We start from the raw sequence: 21,351 nt of genomic DNA, 5'->3' as shown, positions 1-21,351 counted from the left end.
TAAACATAATCGTCTAGCTTTATTACAAATATCTACATAAGCGCACTAACTATAAAAGAGTGTTATAATAAGTTAACACACGCACTCGGTTGTGAAATCGAAAAGTCTGGGAGACATTTTCCATTTTCGTCGTTGAATCTTGGAGAAATTGTTAAAATCTACTTACAAGCCGCACTCCCTTCAAATTCACTTGATATCTGCACCTTTAGACTTGCAAACAAAAATACAGCAAAACGGTTGTAACGGTATCCCTTAACACATACATAAACACCTGTTTCGTGACCAAGATTTTCTTGGTTAACCAAGCGTCACACGCATTAAAATTTTTAATGTATTAAGCATTAATAGCGCTTCCAGACGACAACTATCGTTGCTAACTGCAACAAGTCAATATGGGTCACGGAATCAATACTTCAAATGATAACTGAAGTTTAACGTGCTCTCTGAGATACCATAGTTATCGAGACCCGCCGATTTGTTCTAACATATTTGTCTGGCTGGTTCAATGTAACTAATGGTGAAACTATACTGAAAATAAGAGAAAATAATAAGTTTCTTATTCGGATCTTTTTGAGATGATGTAATAAGAATCAAAGAACCACAAAGCGTATCAAAACAAGTTCGTTATCAGACTTATCATGCAGTATTAAAAACTAGACAAATGTAAATTAAGACGCTGACAAAAACGATGAAGTATATCTGACATTTTTACAATCATTCGTTTGCCCTCCACTCACCATATTAAAATTTATACAAGTAAACAGCGGCAGAAACGAATGCCCCAGCGGTGAGGAGCAGTTGAGATATTATCTTAGTGCCAGTGTTACACAAATCTTCGTCACAACAAGAGAAAGTGCATTCTCCACCCGCCAGTATGATACCTCTGCACGATGACTCAACATCACGACAGTCAGCTACACACGATCTTGCCTCCACTTCATTTACCAACGCTCCTGATTTGATCTTGTGGTGATAAGTGCCACATGTGTAGTTATCGCTTGCGCACGTAACTTCTCTTAGCTCGTTTTCGCATATTGATTTTGGATATGGTCGGCCGTCATCTGGTCCCTTGCATTCGTAACATTTGAGGCAGCTTGCTGCAAGAAAATAGAAACTAGAGATCTTAATCCAGTCATGTTTTGGAGTTAACATGAGGAGCACCAATAACAAATACATATAGGGTAAACATTTAGCTTGTAGATGGGCAATTATATTGATAATATAAATTTCTTAAGGTAGTGTTTCACAACAATAACAACTGATAACAGAGCAAATACGAGAGAAACTGGATTTTAATATAAAGTATTGGTTGTAGGGCCGGTGACCGTGCTTCCACGGCTTTAATCAAACTTTCTGTGTAAGAACTGACCATTTAACGTTTGAATAGCTACATAGCCTTGGTTGAACGACTGAACTTGAATAACAATAACAATCTGTAGCCAAACATTTTAGACCAATACCCCAGTGAAAATACCACTTTGCGGCAATATAAAATATGCAAACGATGCACACTACACAATTGAACCCTTTCTGGAACACAAAGGGGACAGAGCCGAGATTCTGTATTAAGGAGGTTTCCTTTCTATAGAGCTATAGAGATATAATTATGAATTATGGTTTTTCTGGGACGAATTGAAGTGAACTGAAAAGGTGGCCGTGTTATGGAGATGTCAGTCAGAGAGAACTGATATCGACTGTACTTACTTAAAACAGTTGCAATGCCGGTTTTATCAGTGGACTGCGCAGTCACTGTATACAAATACTGTACGATAAAGCAAAACCCTGACCTGTGCGTGTCGTTAAGAAAACCATCACAAAGACAATATAAAACAGTCTAATCCAAGCGGTGTTTGATTCCATGGCATTTGTCTGATAGATTATGGATTGAAATAAAACATCACTAGACATCTCTCTGTCATATAACTTTCAAGAACTGCACAACTAATGAATGGAAGGTTGACTGGCTCATGGCCATCAAGGCAACACTCCGTTCTCTTCGTCCATGTTCAGTTGATTACGGTTTTATGTCAGTTCGACCATAGTGTTGCAAATCATGGGGTAAATTGTGACAGAAAAATGTTTTTGAATTGTGTTCTCTCAGCTCCGTGACGTCAAAGCGTTGTTCTAGAAACTGCTGAGGACTGTTTTGTTCTAAGCCGCTTTACCGTAAAATGTGTGACTCCTGAACTCTAGGCTTCACGCACGTTATTCAAACAAGTAATTAAAAACGGATGGATTTTTAATTCAGCAAACTGTTTGTACAAATTTCTGGGATGTTTGAAAGAGAAACTCCCTCAAACGAGTAATCATTCTTGCCTTGTTCGCTGTACGCGCTAGCTAGACCGGCCGTTACTCAAAATAATTTTTGCTGTGGATGCTTTGCTAGTGATGCCCTAATGAAATAGTATTGTTAAGTCACTGCCAGGCGCTATTAAAGTGTGTAGCTTGTTGACAGTTGAGATATCCTCAAACATAAGCAAAACCCCACTGTTTTCTTCTTAGTTAACGTTTCTTCTACTCAGTCTCTAGCTATTCTAATTTCTCTGTAGGGCAGCACTGTTTTCCATGCATTCTTGTTTCTGCTAGTATACAATTTATTTCATTTCGCTAATTTAGAAGGATCCAAAGTTATAAATTGTGACATGTTAGTTGAGTTGAACTGATACGGAGTCAGCCTATAGTATTATTTTTGTACGAAGAGAGTCTTGCTTCTTCACCAAAATATTCAATATACAGCACTTAATTGAGCTACTGACGAGGGACGAGAGTTTCGTTTACAAATGTTCTCTAAGTTTCTCCCTAAGATTTAAGCCTAAGTTTTAACCTTAGTTTTTAGCTTTTATTAGTTCTGTATTTTGGACATTTAATGTATGTTTTAAACTTTTATTTTTTAGAGGACCCTCCTGAAAACCACCTATAGGTGATTGGAGGCCTCCTGTTAAAATATTAATTTATTTTTATTATTTTATTATATACTTAAGAACCTTTACCGGCGAATCTTCTCATTGCAAACGAATTACGGCAAAGATAAGGGTGAAGTAAACATAAGCAGCCAAATCACGTACCGATAACATGTGATCCTATTGGCGACAAGAATTGGGCCATTCTTCTCTATTCGCTTCTAGATATATGTTTTCTTTAAGTTTTATTTAACGTACTTGACACAACCTTCATATACTACCTCTACTGCTCCATCGCCCCCTTTCCCTTTCCAAGCCAACATAAACAACCCTAATGACAGCTGTTACCATCCCGGATAGATCTGGCTTCGGGGCAAAGATGATGGGATGAAAAGTCATTGAACGGTACGACGTCGTGCTACCAATTGATCATAACTAGAAAAATATCTCAGTAACAAACTATCAACTCTGTGACAACACTCCCTGAGTTAAAGCCATTTCTGAATTGTTTAGGAAAATATAAAGAAAGCGTTAGGAGAGTTTTGCTTTTCAACACCTAAAGCTCCTCGAGCTCCTTTGCGCTCTTTCGCGCTCCACTCAGGTTTAGTGAAAAATACGGCGTGCCGTGAGCCAATTAGACTCGAAGATTTTGCTTTAGTTATGATTATTCTGGACATCAATATTACAAAAAATTGTTTATTATAATCAAGAACAACTCAAGTCAGGGATTTAATAAAACAGTTTAATCAACTGAAAGCGTATATAACTTGTTAATAAGTGCAAACACTGAGCTTAAACTGACAAGGGTCAACACACAAACAACACACTCCCTCAGCAGTTAATGCCTTGTTTGGGTCCACTATAAGTTCAACTTTTTGTTTTCACTTACGTTTTTTTTCCCTTTATAAAATCATATTCCTAAGCCTAACTAACACTTGTTTGCAAGCAAAACATAGTTGCATTGTGAGCCAGCTTGCTGCATCACACATTCGTAATATTTCCCACCACATTAATTTCACACATCAAGCGGTTCCTGCGAACAGAGAGGAAATGATGCAATTATATTAGCCTAACGGTTAACATAAAGAGTAAAAGAAAAGCAATGACTTGTTGTAATATCCAGTACACCATTCCGACAATTCCAGTATAGTTCAGTTTTGCACATGCGCATACATCGCTTATAGTGCCACGTTGTCAGATGTAGTCGGCGAAGTGTTCTTGTTATTAAACGGTATTCATCAAGAGAAAGACACTCGGTTGTTACACTTGTAATCGTTTTATTACATAGGAAATAAAACTAAAGGAATTTAACAGGTTTGTAGTTTAAGTAATGTTGAAGTAGACAGTTTGTTTACTTGTTCATCAAACTATCAAGGCTGCTGGCAACAAAAAACCTACCTGGTTATTACAGTCTGAAATTGAGCTTTTTTAAAAGGACTTCTGCTTATGCTGTGAATTCAAAGCACCTCAGTGACACCGTAAATTACAACTACACTACAGTTGGACAGCCTTTTGCAAACGAATTTAGATTTCAGTAACCGGTTAATTTCGCGGACCTACCTTTTTGTGGGAACCACTTCTCATCGCATACTGAGCATACCAAACATGGTTGAAAAAGCGATGAAGAACGGCGCCAAGTTAACACAAGAAGCCAAGTTGCACAAATCTCTGTCGCAAGCAACAAACAAGCACAGCGACGTTCCATTTCCTAGTGTGTGTTCAGTACGATCACAAACGTTTTGGAGAGCGTAAAGCTCTTCATCAGAAATGCATGAACGACTCTCCACCTCGAAAGAAGTATGGTTATCCGATCGGAATACTCTTTGGACTCTGGCACACTTATATTCACTGGGACAGTAGGTTTCCCTTTGTTCGGCTTCACACTGACGTGCGGTGTAGGACACCTTGAGGGGCGTAGAATGATTAAAGGCGTGACTAATACTTCCATCGGGTCCTTCACAATGGTAACATTTGAGAGCATCCAAACTACTAGCGAGGCTGTCATTATTGCATAGATCGTGTTGGCAACAAGTATATCTACACTTCCCTCCTGTTTTCGTACACGTTTTGTTCCCTACTCGTTTGCAATCTTCTTTCGTTCCACACGCTTTCAGTTGTACCTCTGTTTCCACCTCGTCCCCGGCGTAATTCGAAAACCTGGCACGGACGTCAAGACATGTATCATTAGGAGCAACACATGTGAAATTCACTTGACTTGTGTTGCACTGAGCAGGTGAATATAGCTGGCCAGTGGGATTTACACAGCTGTAGCACTGAAGACAACAACCTACATCCAGAATGTAAACAATGATAAGCGATCCTACATATACTTTTAATTTGATTTAAACCCTAAACACAGCGCAATATCGACCACGCTCTCAGAGTGGTCGTAAGTCGTCTATCAACAGTATCAACAAATTAACAAACACGGAAAAAATGAAAGTTGTCTATCAGTTCTAAAACTGTTCTAAAAGGCAATCGTTTCTCACCTGATTCTACCACGGTAAATAGTACAGCTATGGCTAAGTAAATAAGTTTCATTGTAGCCGAACGCTAAAGTGAGCAAGTGCAACAACAGAACCACAAAACCTCTCCCGTGAAAACGTAGCGGCGCGCGTTTACGAATGACCTCTTAACTTTGTGGTCAGTCAATGTCATAGGTTTCAAGGCATGCCAAGGACCTCTTTGTTCAGCTTTTAGTGACCCTTAGGTAATATAACCTGAGGGCAGATATTGTATTGTCCTATATCATTTCCGCGTGCTCCAGCTAAGCCTATCATCAATCAGTGGGCTCTATCAGTATGGTAATCATGATGTTGGCTTCACCGCAAGACTGCATTCCTTCACATAAACTGGTCGGAAAGTAAGATAAAAAAAATTGATATCATACCAACTGTTCAGTGGACTGCTTTAAAGAGAAATATTACGTGCACTGGTTGATTGAAAAAGTTACTGATTTGACTTTAATAGGAATTAAAAAAAATTGTTGTTTTGTTCTTCAGATCATGTGAGTATCTCAGTAAAGTCCTGACTCATCTTGTGTTTTATACCTATTACTTGCCTCGGGCGATATTGTAAAAATTGTAAAAATTTGTTCACTCTGAACACCAATTTACCAGACATTTCTATTCTTTTCTTCTTTTCTACCGGTTACCTCCATAAAAGGAATGTCAGCCGCCACGTTGTGACGTCACTGCGCAATGCACTTTTCCATGTTTTTCCATTTTCAATACAGTTATTAATACGAAAGATTTACCTTACTTTTCCGCGGACTGCACAAAGTGGCAAAGTGGAACATGACCAGCCTCATATGGCACGTGCACGATAACGTCATAAAATGGAGGCTACTGTTACGTAAGTAACCGGAGGAAACTGAAGTTCAAAATGGGGGCCGTTTCATCTCGAATAATGATCACGGCTTCCTTCTGTTTTCTTCGACTGCACGAGAAAAAAAAAAACTTCTCTTTTTCTTGCTGTTTTCGAAAAATCCTTATTAGTTATTATTATTTTCAGTGGTTAAATTTCAACCTTTCGTTGTCCTTTAAAATCCGCGGTCTATGTGTATACTTATTACGTTTAGTTTGAATATGGTATAGATAAGAATAATACCGAATTATAAGAAAAGAAACTTTCTTGTATTTTACTGTGTATAGTAGGCACAACGCATTGACTCAGATTAATTTTTATCCTTATGTAATGAGATTATCAGCGGGTAATAGGGGTTAACAGAGGGAAAGCTTTTTCTTTTCGTATGGTCATCAAAAGAACACTAATCAGAGAGCAAGCTATGCGTTTCTTTTTTCTTGTATAAGCAGTGCATACAATTACGCAATGCTCAGCACCATAATTACGGTTTTACCCGTTTAACTTAACCATTGGCATACACAGTTTCAAGGATATGCACACGATTTTAAAATCCTTATATATTTTTTTCAATCGAAAGTTCGTCTTCGCCATTACACAATCGTCGACACCTCGCATCTATTTTATTTTTTCGTCTTTTTACATACAATCGTATGTATTGACTTTTCATCCAATGTTTTGGATAAGGACAGAGAAAAGTTCAAACGTGAATTTCCTTTGTCTACGGGGCGCCCTGTTTGAGTCTCGTTCACACTTATTGAAAACTTTTCGGCGAGAAACTATAGATTCACTACAGGCCGTCGACAGAAACTGAAGCACTACATTGTTACGATAATAGGGTGACTTCAGAATTTTTTCATAGAAAGCTATGAAATGTTATAACCCGGATCGAAGTTCGAGGACTAATATGTAGTTTTTGAAACATAAAATTTTTGGCGACAACTGCCAACCCATAGGCCCGAGACAGAAACACTCTATTGTTCTTATTACTGTATACCAAAATTTCCCGTAGCGGCATGCACACAATTAAACGACATGAATTCATCTATTTTAATACGCTTAGACTCTATACGGAGCGTTTGAAGATTTCGTATTTTTCATTAAATGTACTTCTATGATAGAATTAAATTTTTATATGCAGAAACAGTTTTGTATCTCAAAAGTTAACCTGCCAAGGGTGTTCGAAAACAAGGCTTTTGTTCTCAAAATCTTGCTCCTTTTTTCGCCCAACTCGGAGATTACTCGTATCTTCGAGTAATCTTCCAAAATGTTTCTCCAAATCTATCCACGTACTCGTAGGACCATGTTTTCCAACGATTTATTCCACATAACATTTCCTCGACAGAAGTATTACAGGGTCATTCCATTCAATATCCACTGCCAACCCTCTAAGAAAAAGATCAAGGTGCCGACACGAATTTTTCAAGACCCCTCAGAAGAAAATGCGAGGACGGTGACCTTGTGACTGTCTAGAAATTTTAGATCTTCGCAATACTGACCCTCAGAAAATCTCAAAAGCGTCCTCGTGACCTTCGGAAATGTTCGATTTACTCCTTATACCCTTCAGAAAATTTCGACCCTCCTTTCTAGCCTTTCAGAAAATTTCGTCAACGTGGGGGTGGGGGTGTGGTGGTCCCAGTCCCTGCCGGTGGTCCCAGTCCCTGCAAGACTAGGACCCAGTGGCCACACGTCCAATAAATCTCAATTGCAAAATGCAAACAACAAAAGTAACTTTCAGTTCGGAACAGTCAGTAGTCAACTTGCTCCAGAGTCAACAGCTATACAATACAATCCAAAATGGCGGCACGTTCTTGAAGCATATTTCCGCTGATATTTGCCTTCAAAAAAGAGTAAACGTCAATCAATCAAATTTTTTTTTTCGTTCTGCAAATACCAGTTAAAACTGAAATTTCAATTTTTCGCCAAAAACAATACAAATAATTTCGTCATGTCAAATTATAAATTACAGAGTAAATTACTGTGCAAGTGAAAAAAAAAGTGCAACATATTATTTCTGGCGATTTGGCAGTATGTTCCAGAATCATTGACACGGTTTGCGATCTTGATTTGTTTCAACAAGACCTGGATAATTTGTATAAGTGGAGTGTTCGGAATTTCATGAACTTTAATGTCAAGAAATGCAAAATTAAGAAAATTTCTAAGAAGACTCAACCACTCACTTTTAGTTTTTTCCTAAAAAAATTCTGGACTGGAAGAGGTTAAAGAGTTTAAAGACTTAGGGATTATTACTAATCAACACTTATCATGGAACCCACACATAGATTACGTTGTATCTAAGGCCAACAGAATGCTTAGCTTAATTAAAAGAGCTTGTAAAGGGCTAGATTACACTACGACCTTGCGTACTCTCTCTCTCTTTTCTCCGGGGACTACAATTGCCTCCGTAAAGATACTTTACGATGTATCGATACACTCATTGAATAAGTTATATGATTATTCTCAGTGGCAGATCCAATCTCTGTATGTACATGTGTTTGGATCTTTTTGTCCTTTACCGCAAGCCGTCATCTTGATTGCTGGTGAATTATGGTATGTAGCTGATTAAGATGTTTCATGATTGTGTCTTCCGCAAGAACAAAACACAGAAAGAAAGGAGAGAGTCCATGCGACTTGCCCCGTCAAATTACGCCCAGATCGGGAAAACGGACTCGAAGAGACGGATGAAATTTAGATTAATCTTTGTGCGATGATAGTGAAAATGGATCGGCAATACAGAAACGAATTTGCTACATTAATGGGAACCTCGTAACGAATTAGCAGGGCATGGGCATGAGTACAAATCACTTGTTGATGTTTTAACAAATAAGACGTGGCAGGTTTAGAATGTAATGATTTAATCGGTGATTTAATTAATCCTGGTTACTGAGTCATACACTTACATTGCACCAGTATCGTTCTCCCTGGGCCTAGAGGGAGCTTTTTGTCCACAAAAGAAAGATTAAAACCCCTTAAAGGTAAGCTAAGGTATAGTCCCTGTGCCTCATTGTCGATAAATAATTACTTTATTGCCTTTAAGGCTTTATCGATCGTCTGGTTTCCCTTCCCGTTTCGCGCTTTTGGCAAGCTATACATGAATTGTTTACAATCTCTTGGTTCATCGAGTTTTAAAACTAAGCCTTTTCTTTCTGTGCTTTCATACATTGGGGATGTATTGTTTGAACTCCAAAATTATGTTGGATTTTCCCAGTACGTAAATATCATATCATAACAAAGAAGGATATACGCGACTTACAAGTGATCAATAGTACAAGGCATATTTCTAAACGAACTTTTGCCTCATTAACTTCGGTTTACACAATGAGTATCTCAGTGCCAATTTTGCTTCGTCTTTCATCATTTGATTAAGATCGAAATGAAACATCCACTTCGTCAAGTTCATTAATAATTGGACACACGCTAATGGAACACCAGGGAGGTCAAGCCGCCTGAGTTTGCCGTTTGGTCAGGCGTCTCGTTGATATCACAGTAGAGGCTTGCTTACGCGTAAAGCTAACCAGGTCTGACGAAGGCACGAGTTTCTTGCAAGATTTAATTTAGTTAGCGGAATAGTGATGTCTGAGTTTCTGCGGGATTTTTACGATTGGAAAAGACCACGATTGCTAGAAACTATCATCAGAAATAACTGATATTTTAATCGTGTCGCGATTTGAATTCTTTGGCCATTTTTCCAAGTTTCAGCGATGTTTAATAAATTTCGCGCAAAATTAATATAATTAAGGCAACACAGGGCTGGTCATGTCTTCAAATCACCTGTTAAAAGTTGAATACTACCGGCAGAAAGGTTATACGTGGCAAGTTTAGATTCATTGATTTAACCTTGGCTGGTAAGTTGATTAGATTATATCCTTGCCACGCTCAGAGAAAATAAGTTTTACGTCCGCAAAAGAAGGTTAAAAGGTATTAAAAGGTAAGAATAAATAAGGCTTGGCCTTGGTATAGTGCTCAGACATCGTAGAAAAATAAGTTTCGAGGTCTAGTTCGCCCTATCTATTTACCAAATTCGTTTATTTGGCTTTTTCTTTCTGTGTTGTCATATAAAAGATAAATACATTTGCTAATGAGCAAGTTTCAATTTCATTTTTGTCCTTTTGTCCATAAATACGGCTTTACCCATTAACCTTAATCTTTGACATACAGCCGTTCAAGGATATGTACGCTACTTAACTTGCACGAGTGGTATTTCAACAGAAGAAAACTATTTCTCGCTAGGTTTTTCGTAGGTGTTATGTTCTTATAATTTTTGTCTTTTTATACAACCGTTTCGTTTTTATAAATCTGAATCGAAACGGGCAACTCATTAATTTGATTTACGATTATAAATGAGCCAGTGAAGTAGGGGAAAAGTTGTCTTCGACGTGCCAGAGACGCCCAAGAATGTTTTAATAGTTTTTTTGCGCCCTGTTAGTTGCCGTCTCGCATTAGTTTTGCTGTGTTTTAGTGTTTAAAGGCCAAAACCTTACATCACACAGTCAACGATTACTTGAGTTACAGGTACATGTAAAGTAACCCGGAGTACAACTGGTTAAAAGTTCTAAACGTCGCACGGGACTGTAGCTCGTTAATAAATTCATCAGCAATATTTCTTGAGTACGTGTTATTTCCCTATTCCCCTAGAACTTGATCAGAAATGTACGTGAAAGATAGTTGTCTGGTGCCTTAATTGCCTTATTCCTCAACAGATTAAACAACGTCATTGCCTTAAAATGGCCTTGAAGATCTCTTTCTCCATGGTAAGAAAAATTTGACTCTGTTTAGTTTTCGTAATAACTGCTTATAAAATGGTAACATGTATACTGCATCTCAGTGTCTATCATGGGCCGTTCTTTATAATAATCTTACTTCTGATGGATATTTTGTCGGTTCTTACCTCAAGCATCGTAGATTGGAACTTTCAGATGTCTTTTACTGTTAGAGTAGATATTAGCAATTTAATAAAGTCTCTTTCGCTTCCTGGCCCCAATTATTCGTAGACTCGTATTTGTAATTAGCACATAATTTCCGGAGGTGAATATAAAAATTGGACGCTATCATTCACCGCCCTAGTATACGGTAGGCGAAGAAAATAAGCTTGGTTACTAAGCTTTGGTCTGAATGATACTGATGCGAGTATTCCTGGGCAGAGGTAAAATGCTAGGTATAAAGCGCCTGCTATGCCAATTACAACCAATTTGCTCTTGTCAGAACTGAGACGACCACAAAATTGTTCAAAATTGTTAAAATCAACAACGGGACTAAGAATTACAAATTTATGAATTACAAATTTAAGATTACAAATTAATGAAGTCTGTTTAACCTCGCACGTAGGGGCCAGACCACCCCCCTAATGTTTCATGAAGGCTATATTTGCTTGGTTTATATATTTCTGAACCAAGTTTGGCAGATGAGCTTTCTTTGTTCTCCAGTTTATTTCAATTTGGAAGTTGTGACAAAATGTCAGATTATGACGTCATAATTGATGACGTCACCAAAACGTGCTATAATTTTTTGTAAAATCTGATAAAAAGATTATGTCATTGGAAAGGCCTTGACTTGAGGAGTAAAATGCCGGAAACCGTTTTTTGCTATGATGATTATTTTTCGAGATATGGTAAGTTGTCTTACTGTCTTCTAATACTGTCTTTCTTAAGTCGGTCTCTCTGGTTTATTTTTTTCAGTTTTATTCTAGGAGGGCTAATAATCTAGAAAAATAGAAAGCTTGATATTGTCAAAAATCGTATGGTTTTAGAAATTTGATTTTCGGCTTTGTTAGGATGGTATTAACAGTAAAAAAACGGGTGACGTCACAGGTTATGACGTAACAAAACTAATTTTAACGTAATAACACTAGAGGGACAATTTTTTATTCCGATTTTCTTCTTTATTTTTGCTTTAGTCATCTGGCACATCACATGTGCAACATAGCTGCATTTGCTGGAACAAAATTACGGCTCCAATTTGGGGATTTTTCTCAAGGGGGGGACCCCATATTTTGCAGAATTATTTTTCATATTTAAAAATGCCATATTTCATTTAATTTTTGTGATATGGACAAAATTTTTTCAGGTTTCAACTCCCCTTGATGTGGCCTTTCGAACACATTGTAAAAAAAAATGCATATTAAAAACTTCAAAAGTGGCAAAAACATGACGTCATCACTGTGACGTCACAACTTTGACATTTACTGACATTTTTCACATAAATATAATTGGCAATAGGTCTCCTACTCATCTGCCAAGTTTGGTGTACAAAGAGTCAATACTTTTTAAGTAATGTGAAATAATGTGAAATACCCAAGAACTGACGAAACATTTGGGGGGTGGTTTGGCCCCCACGAGTCGTGGTGTTTTTTAACTACACGTATGCTGAGTAGCAACTAAGTTATGCTTCTATTTCAACATGGTTGAAACAGCAAGCCGCACTTTAGATAGCCTGTTCCAAAGGACCGCACCACTATAGCTAAAGCTATCATTTCTTGTTTCCTGTGATTTGATCTTGGCTCTGTGGTTTTTTCTCGTTTTTTCACACAGTGCGTTTGGCTTCTGTGCGGCTTTCTTGTGGTCATTCCGCAAGTGAACAGTATCGAGTGCTACAAAGGCAGGCTTGAAGTCGTGAATTGCCCTGACAAGTGCCAGATGATGACTCTATCATCCAGTAATCACGATGACGTAATTGACAGGGATTGCGGCACTAGAAGGCGCGGTGATATAGATATAATCTGTGAACAATTTAGCGAAGAGTACGAAAGCAAAGGCTACGAAGATCGCAGATGTAGAAGGACTCTTTGCACCAGTGATCGGTGTAATACACCAGGTAAGGGCGATGACTGAAACATTCAAGTATAGCATTAACACGCTGTCATCACAGCTGTAAGCTTTAGGAACTACCAATATATTCCAGTTAGGCATACTGTGAAAATCTTAAGAAAGATTATATAATAGTCTCGCATTTTGATTGGTTCTTACTTATGATCTATTGATCTTTAGTGACGTCCTTGACATTTGTTTTATAAAGTAATCGCGATTTTTGACGAAATCTGTGATGGGTAAACTATGTTCAAAATTATATCCTTTGATGTCTTCAACGTGACACGCTTACATCTTAAACGTGACACGCTTACGTCGTATGACCTGAAAATGGACCATCATTCCCCGAAAAGCCACCATCTTAAATTTAATTTCTCGACTTTTCCATGACATCACAAACCACCAATGAGAGACTCAAAGAAAACAAAACCCATGAAGGGAAAATTATGCTAAAATTATTCTTGATATTAAATATATTAAAACGCACGAAATTGCATGAAAGTTAAAAAAAGTATGGTATTAACCTCTCCACAGGCTACAACGGCCCTACCATCCCCGGAAAAAGAAAAGACGAGGGAAGACCTGGAAAAGACAAAACACATGACAAGAGTAACCGAGATCAAGAATGAAAATTGCCTTCAGCGAATGCGACGAAGCAATACGAAGACAAATGTTGTTCCAATCTCTACTTTGTTACTAATGACAAAGATATTTAATACCACTGAGTATTCTGTAGAAGATACTCTTAAAGAAAAACATGATTGACATTTTGTGACCTTGATGATCCATTTTAAACAACTTTGTTTTCTTTTTCTTTCTTTCTTGTCGCAAAACTTGAAAATAACGTTTATTGCCATCATATTTCTCTCCAGATAACGAGACAAACTAGCGTTAATAAAGAGTGAAAAAAACTTTATTCTTCCTCTTAAAGTGAATTTGGGCTGCTTCTCCAGAAGACCTTTGTGCCTTTAAGGGCACTTCGGCTGTAAGGATCGACTAAGGTCATGCAAGATAGAAAAAAACCGATTTTCCCAAACTTTGCCAGAAAAAAGGCCTGGGTGAACTAGTTCTAAAAATATAAGTTTCAGGTCGCTTAGATTTTTATGTAATTTTTTGCAATTTTTTTCCTATTTTGCGCTCGCCACGGCCTAATTTGACGCCGAAATCGGGCATTTTTAGGAGGCTCCCGTTTAAAAAGTGAAAGCGTTCTAGAAAAGATTAACCCAGGAAATCAAAAGACCTTATTTCTTCTGCTTATTCGCGGTGTAAAATGTAAATGAAAGTTTAAGGTGAATTTTCCACGAATTTTTTTAAATTTACGCTTCGCGACAGAGCTTACCAACTCTGAATTTAGACGAAATTCCATGCTCAAAAAAGCACCGTGGTACATGGCTTCACCCAACGAGACTATACTCTGGGCAAGAACAATCATTCCAACTACACGTCTGACGAAAAAAAATTGGGGTAAATTAATCGGCGAATTCTGAGAATATTTTCAAAAAGGTCACTTGAGCGATATGAGCGACCCTTTGACCTTTTATGTCATTCGGCCGCTCTTGATTTGACTTTCACTCGTCGGAATACACGTTTCTTTGCTTTTGTATGCTTTTCTGACATATCCTCAAGTAGAAGAAGCTAGGATTTTGAATTTGGAGGCATCTACCGGCCATAAAATAAGAACAGCTGGCGTATTTTTGAAATTTGACCCACTTCGCATTTAGATCGACGGTTACGTTATAAAGCTCGAGTTGATCGCCGAATTGCACGTTTAAAATTCGCTTTTAGAAAATAAACCCCAGCGCGCGCATGGTGCTTAAACCGAAAAAACGCATTAGAAACGATTAGAAGCACTTTATCTCCATTTCGAAGAATGCTGTGTTTTACAACTTTTTACGTCATAATTTTTCCTCGAGCTTTGGAAAAGTAAACTCGTTCGCCCTACGGAAAGAACCTGTTGATAGGCTAACCTGGTTAGAGGTTACGTAGAAAAACGTTTTCTGAAGCTTTAACCTTAATATCTACAGTAGAGAGAAGACAAGACAAGATCTGATAGGAGGTTTTATTTTTTCTCAGCATTAATCAATCAGAACCTGCAGGTTAACAAGCCTCGTAATGAAGTCTTTTGTATCCAGTCTACAACATCTCCTGAGATCTCCATAACCTGAAAATAACACAATTGAAGGTATTAGAATTTAGCCATTAGAAGTCCTACTGCTGTAGTTACAGAGTAACAGAAATAGAGGTAACAAGGAAAATTTTGCTCTTTCTTTGTTCGTTGGGCTGTATCGAAGAATCGAAGTGACTTTAGTCGAGCAGCAAGCAGGGCACTGATGCAAATTAACATACATGTTAAAAGTTCCATAGTCTTCTTTTTAGTTTACAAGACGGGTGCGAGGATTGGATGAAAGCAGTGATTGCCCTTGAGATCATGCCATTAAGCCTCTCTTTCTTCAGTTTATTGAATTTAAAATAAACGTTTAGTCTTTTTATTGTTAGCTGGGGGTGGGGAATTCCTCACACCAAAGAGAACTTCTGAAAGTTAGATTGATAACAAAGATCATTCTTGTTTAGTTATATGTCGGATGCACTGAAAATGAGCTGATGATGAAGAGATTTTGAATAAGCACACCTGCCATTAGCATTTGCCACAGGTCTTTGGGCAGTTCTTTGACATGAAGTCCACATGGCTGTGTTGGCAATAACCTTTTTGTGTCCAGTATGAACAACTCGAGTTTTTATCCTTGCAACCTAGAAGAAAGAAAGATAGATAGGCATAAACATGTGCATGTAAACCAAGAAAAATAATATATTATTTCTCAGGAAAGGCATAATACAGATATAACGGTTTGAGTAAAAAAAGTATAAACCAACTGCATCTGAATCTATCAGTTACAGGAATGAATCCTGTCCAAAAATAAAGTGGACCCTCCAGCGTCAGTTAATTTGTAATTCTTTTAGCCTATTATTGAAAGGTGCAGTAAAACAGCGGTGACAGAACGTACGAATTATAAAAAAACATCATAGTTAATATAGGGGATTGGTTATGAAGCCCGGCAAACATCAAAGGAGCAAACAAAGATGCCAAGATTTATGCTGGAGGGTCCACGACCGTGCACAATCTTTTGTTTTGCGCTCATACGCTATCCATGAATTACGTAACCAAAACGTTTCTATTGGTTAGTTCCTCCGTCAGTAGTAAACAACTATTTTGTTTTGTGCACGGTCAAGACCAAAGAAGCGAACAAAAACATACAACAAAGAACTTTGTCGGGTTTCATAATCATTCCCCTCTATTCACTATGAAAACATCAAATAAAATATAACATGCCACCTAATTAATTAGCATAACCCAAGTTAGACCTGTATGAAAAAAGTTCCTGTATGATCCCGTGACGGGTTGTCTCTTTATGTAACAACGCTTTTCATGTTTTATGAAAAACCATACTTTTCTTAAAGTGCCAATTTCTGCCAGATATTTCTACGGTTTAAATGCACACAGGCAAGTGGCATGGTAAATAACTGAACATATTATTATTTCGATTTTTTGGATCACATAAACCATATCAACTGATGAAGAATCCAGTGAAAGTGGTAGTTGCTGCATGCTAAAGGGTCTGTTGAGTTAATTGAGTCTATGTTGCACAAAACGAATTAAACAGAATCTTAATCCATTTTCTCAGAAATGAATTTAAAAAGTTTAAAAATACTATGAAGGAGTTAATTTTGAAGGTGGATCGAAACTTTTTTTCTTAATCTATTTTCTCAGAAATGATTTAATAAAGTTTACCAATACTATCGCGGAGTTGATTTTGAAGGTGGATCATAACTTTAACGATATTAAGTTAAGGAGATTTGTACTGAGCTCTAAAGGCAATCTTCCTAATTCATTTTTAGATCCTATATTTGCTGAACATACAACCTGGTGGAGCAGTGTATTTTTGTCTTCCCTAACGGAGGCTAAATTAAATTCCTGGTGAACATCTAGCCCTCATCAGTCTGTTACAGAGAGATGCAGCGAAATATCAACCAAGCATTTGGTGAAACTTACTCTCACCACCCCCTCCTCCGCCCCCTCCCCCTCCCCCTCCTCCTCCACTGCATTTGTACAACAGATTCATCTGCTTCACGGCTATCTCTGATGGGCCTTTTTTGTTACTTAGAGTAACCTAAAAACAAGGCAAGAGAGAGGACAAATAAAGATTGTTGTTGTTGTTGATGTTGTATAATGAGACACACTTAACCACTGAATTATCAAATTTCAAGCTTTGATTCTGGGTCTTACTCCTTGTTTCTTGGCTACAATGGTCGGTCTTCTGTTTGCGCTGAAGGCGTAACTCTGGTAGTGCATCACACTCTTGTAGTCGTATAGAGTGCCAAGAGAATCAATTGTGGAGCGTGGGTACTTCTTGAAAGCATACTCAAATCCTGAATGAATTTCAAAAAATGCTCTGAGTTACGCCATACTTTTATTTAGTGAGGAAGGTGGTCTTATCAATTTGCTGGAAGCTGCCGAGGCCCTGGATACAAGCAAACCAGGCTACTAATAAGAGTTTCGCATGCCAACTGTCCTGAGCACAAATACTTTTTTACCTACCATTTGGCATTCATGATCAGCCCATTTGTGGTTTTCAACGTTATTTTTATTCCAGCTGTTCAAAATCTGCTTAGTTGGCAATGAGAGCCCGTGCAAATTTTCTAACTAATTACAACAACGATACTTATCGTAGTTAGATTTTCACTTGCTGTGGTGATGCCCCAGTTGTTCGGATAAATCGCTATCCAATGGATAAGTTTTAACAAAACCAACCACGCTATCCGCTGGATAGTGATTTACCGGTGGATTGTGTTATCCACCTTTCGAACAACCCGGCGCTTTAGTGGTGGGTTCGGCACACGAACTTATAAAAAACGTTCGTGACGAGTAAATCACTTCTTGCTCTTCAATCTGTAAAATTGTGCGACATCAGGTGGAGTTACTTGTGGCGCTTATTTAATATCCATAGATGGGACACTTAACTATGTTTTTATACCTACCTTTCTGAATGTTTTCCCAGTTGATTATCACGTAATCGTCGCGATCAGGACGGGACTGTTCATGATAGAATCCCAGAGCATGACCTGAGAACAGCAGCATCATCAATAAAACAACAACAACGTAAAGAAAAACTGACTGCAATTTAGGGGGGAAATGTTTATCCCTTTAATCAGAGCGCATGTACGACACACTGGAAAATGAGGAAAAAAAGCAGTCCATAACTTAATAGCATGCGAGAAGGTGCATTTACAGTGCTTTATTGTAACGGTTACCATAGAATTTCAGATGGGTCAAACAACGTAGATAACAACAGAAACATGCGTACTTATTTCTTGTGAGAGAGAATGTATTCTCTTGGTGATAATGTGTTATCTTATCTTATTAGTGTACCCTGTTTCATAAAATCAGTCATACAAACCCACCAATCTCATGTGCAACAGTGCGCGGGTTCCAGCATCCACTGGCAAGGGAAACCATCTGTCTTTTTCCTGTCCGTCCCACATATGACGTGCATCTGGCAAATAATTGAAGATTAATCCCAACGAATTGAAAGCAATCACAAGAAAAGTCGAAAGTCAGATATTTTCTTTATTTGACTGCTGAACGAGGCAGGCCGAATATGTCGCTGAGCCCAATAATGGTGTTGAATTTATGTACAAATTGGTGTCACTTTAATGCTTACCCTGAGCCAATATGAAAGTAGGAATAAGCACTCTCAGTTGTCCTTTTCTTGAACCGCACACACGTTTGAGTTCTCCACAAACTCATGGCACCATCGATTGCTGACATAGCTCTTGAACTGCTCTCTATTAGCAATGATTGAAACGCGTACATTCGATAAATTTGCAAGCATTAGGAAGATGGTAAATGTTTACAGCATGCAGCTTACAATCAGTATCAATCCGCACTTACATTGTAAAATCTGGTTGAGGCTACTGGTAGCTACTGGTAAACAATAAAATTCTGCATTATAAGCCATGGCACATACAACTTCAGAAGGGTTTTTGTGTGGTGTTGTAAACGGGAGGTGGTGGTGAAGCGTTTTAAAAGACATGTTATGAAGTTAGTCTATAAAACTAACATCTAGCTGCAGTGTCAAAAGACATTTATTACTAAGACGATTGATAATAGATTCGAATTTTTAATATATTTTTTATTGATTTATTGGTTGATAAAGCCAAAAGTATAGATTTATCTAGCTAATTAAGTACTGCCGTGTACTACAGCACCAAACATTGGCTAGATTTATTTTTTATTATTATTTTTTACCATTAAGTTGGTAAGTTATTTAAGTTAATGTGCAATATTACATTGCTAATTCGATCGAAATTAAAGAGTCATACTTTTTTGATGCTCTTTACGTAAAGTCTAACAAACAATCAATTGAGAAAAGTACAAGATGCTTCCGAGATTCAGTAAACGTTTGAAGTTGACCTACAGTGGTATGTTTAAATGGGCGATTCTATTGAGGCGAAAACTTGGAACAACAAAAAAAATACGGTAGCTCAAGGCTTCAATCGAATCGTCCATTTAACTTCTCTGCTAGGGACAAAAAGTTGGATTTATAAATAATCTTCGGTCTTTGATAAAAACTTTGAAATGAGTTTCACAAAACGGATTGATTACTACCGATTGCTGGATCCAACTGATAGACAAGAACCGCCCCAGGCCACAGATTCTTGCGAATTGACGCGCGGCCCAGTCCAGCCTTACTGACGTCTTCTCCGAGCATGACAGCCATTCTTTGGGCGTCGGTAAGGATCATGTCACCTTCGAACAAGTTTTTGTCTCCAAGGCCAATGTTTTCTTAACAGAAAAGTGCCCAGTTAGTATGATCGGTTAATGCTGAAATCTATTATTGCCTTCACTTGTTCTACCTATACTCTTAATTTCGTTGATTAGATTAAAATGAAATATTATTGTCATGACACAGAGGGGCTTGATGTTATATCTTAGCTTCTGGTCGATGCAAGTTAGCGTGAGTTGTACAGACCAAGAACAATAAGACTACCTTCGAAGCAGCCATTTTTCTCGCTTCCCCAGAGCACGAAAAAGGATCGGCTCACCAGCTTATATAGAAAGCTGCTTCCATTCAAGCAGAAAAGGTTAATATTTAACCAGCTTGTTGAACTTTCCTTTTTAATTTTCTACTTCAAACACAGCAGTTTTCCACTTAAGAATAGTTTACGTTAAAGTGACGTTTGTCGTGTCGTTTGTCATGAAAAAGTTTCAGTAGAGAACACGCAGTATTTACTCACAATTATAAGAATTCAAAACAATTTCTGTTTATCTAATTCAGTTGCTATATAAATACCATTTGCGTATCGTATTGCGATCATTTAAGTTGAAAATTCAAAAGACAAAAAAGCAATCAGGCTCAAAAATATACTAATTACATATTAAAAATAACATATCGCTATCAAAGGGTCTACCGTGGGATAACTGATCATTATTATACAGCTAGTATTTAAGTGAAAAATTTAAACACAGTATGTCCAAGTTTCCTTTTATCTGGCAAGCAGTTGGCGTCACTATGGAACCTCTACTCAGCACCATTCCATATCCGTTATTACACATTTTTAGCACCTGAAAGGCTGCTCAATTATCACAGCTGTCACTTCCCTGGTATTCTACAAACCTTTTATCTCGTGTTTACAATAAAACGACATCAGATTAAAGAATTAAAATTTAAGACGAAATCCCATAGGAAATCGAGCAATTTCAGCTTTCAGCGGACAAAAACCTTGTACCAGAAAAATTCCAAGTATATTACAGTCCTTTTTTGTATTTTCTAAATGCTAAAGATATAAATATTTGCCTGAAATGACACCAAAAACAATTTCCCATGGGAAGTCAAGGAAATAAGTTTCAAAGTTCAGAGAAATTGTGCAAACACAGGTAAAATTTCATCATCAGCTTCATTTCACCAGTATTTTCAGGTGTTCCATATGAACTTCGACTCTTGTTTTCGACATTTGGTGTTGTTAGAAATGATTTCTTTTAAGAAGAAAGTTAAAACAGTCGCATAGAAATTTGCAATAAAAGTTAAATAATATTGGTGCAAAGTGTTTGTCCACAAGTTACTCGAACTTCTGGTGGATTCCCTCTTAAAGTTTCTCCCACGTTAGCATGCAGTCGTCCTTGATATTGAAGACACCCTAATCTATTGAAAACATTCAATTCAATTCACGACTATCTCATTACGCATTATTTTTTGAACTCGAGCCATCGTCGTGATTTCCAGCCAACC

The 21,351-nt window shown here is 37.7% G+C and overlaps 4 protein-coding genes across 5 annotated transcripts; 1 reads left to right on the top strand and 3 right to left on the bottom strand.

The window, feature by feature from the left end:
• LOC110050962 (lymphocyte antigen 6I-like) lies at window positions 1–2,097 on the bottom strand. The gene is made up of 2 exons (XM_089275381.1): window positions 1,788–2,097; window positions 1–1,097 (listed from the first exon to the last, which is right to left on the bottom strand). The coding sequence occupies exons 1-2, from the start codon at window positions 1,906–1,908 to the stop codon at window positions 742–744; spliced, it is 477 nt and encodes a 158-aa protein (XP_089131507.1). The 5' UTR covers window positions 1,909–2,097; the 3' UTR covers window positions 1–741.
• A 1,548-nt stretch (window positions 2,098–3,645) lies between these two features.
• Window positions 3,646–5,490, bottom strand: LOC149118983 (uncharacterized). Its single transcript, XM_089275426.1, has 3 exons — window positions 5,390–5,490; window positions 4,461–5,187; window positions 3,646–3,933 (listed from the first exon to the last, which is right to left on the bottom strand). The coding sequence occupies exons 1-2, from the start codon at window positions 5,439–5,441 to the stop codon at window positions 4,481–4,483; spliced, it is 759 nt and encodes a 252-aa protein (XP_089131552.1). The 5' UTR covers window positions 5,442–5,490; the 3' UTR covers window positions 3,646–3,933; window positions 4,461–4,480.
• A 3,650-nt stretch (window positions 5,491–9,140) lies between these two features.
• On the top strand, window positions 9,141–13,864 carry LOC149118982 (uncharacterized). Of its 2 annotated transcripts, none has more exons than XM_089275400.1 (4): window positions 9,141–9,238; window positions 10,964–11,014; window positions 12,791–13,073; window positions 13,601–13,864. In XM_089275400.1, the coding sequence occupies exons 2-4, from the start codon at window positions 10,988–10,990 to the stop codon at window positions 13,693–13,695; spliced, it is 405 nt and encodes a 134-aa protein (XP_089131526.1). In that variant the 5' UTR covers window positions 9,141–9,238; window positions 10,964–10,987; the 3' UTR covers window positions 13,696–13,864. The 2 variants fall into 2 exon arrangements, with proteins under 2 accessions (XP_089131526.1, XP_089131517.1); XM_089275391.1 differs by lacking the exon at window positions 9,141–9,238 and adding an exon at window positions 10,108–10,191.
• Window positions 13,865–15,111: 1,247 nt separating this feature from the next.
• LOC149118981 (astacin-like metalloprotease toxin 5) lies at window positions 15,112–19,904 on the bottom strand. The gene is made up of 8 exons (XM_089275357.1): window positions 19,731–19,904; window positions 18,784–18,907; window positions 18,524–18,615; window positions 18,101–18,184; window positions 17,349–17,491; window positions 17,115–17,232; window positions 15,696–15,814; window positions 15,112–15,227 (listed from the first exon to the last, which is right to left on the bottom strand). Exons 1-7 carry the CDS (start codon window positions 19,864–19,866, stop codon window positions 15,702–15,704), a joined length of 810 nt encoding a protein of 269 aa, XP_089131483.1. The 5' UTR covers window positions 19,867–19,904; the 3' UTR covers window positions 15,112–15,227; window positions 15,696–15,701.
• Window positions 19,905–21,351: the final 1,447 nt, after the last annotated feature.

This window comes from Orbicella faveolata, unplaced genomic scaffold (genome assembly GCF_042242905.1).
Source record: "Orbicella faveolata isolate gen_17 unplaced genomic scaffold, um_ofav_v1 contig_1, whole genome shotgun sequence".
NCBI lineage: Eukaryota > Metazoa > Cnidaria > Anthozoa > Scleractinia > Merulinidae > Orbicella > Orbicella faveolata.
Note: the sequence above shows the minus strand (reverse complement) of the source record. Positions and strands in the feature narration are given on the sequence as shown.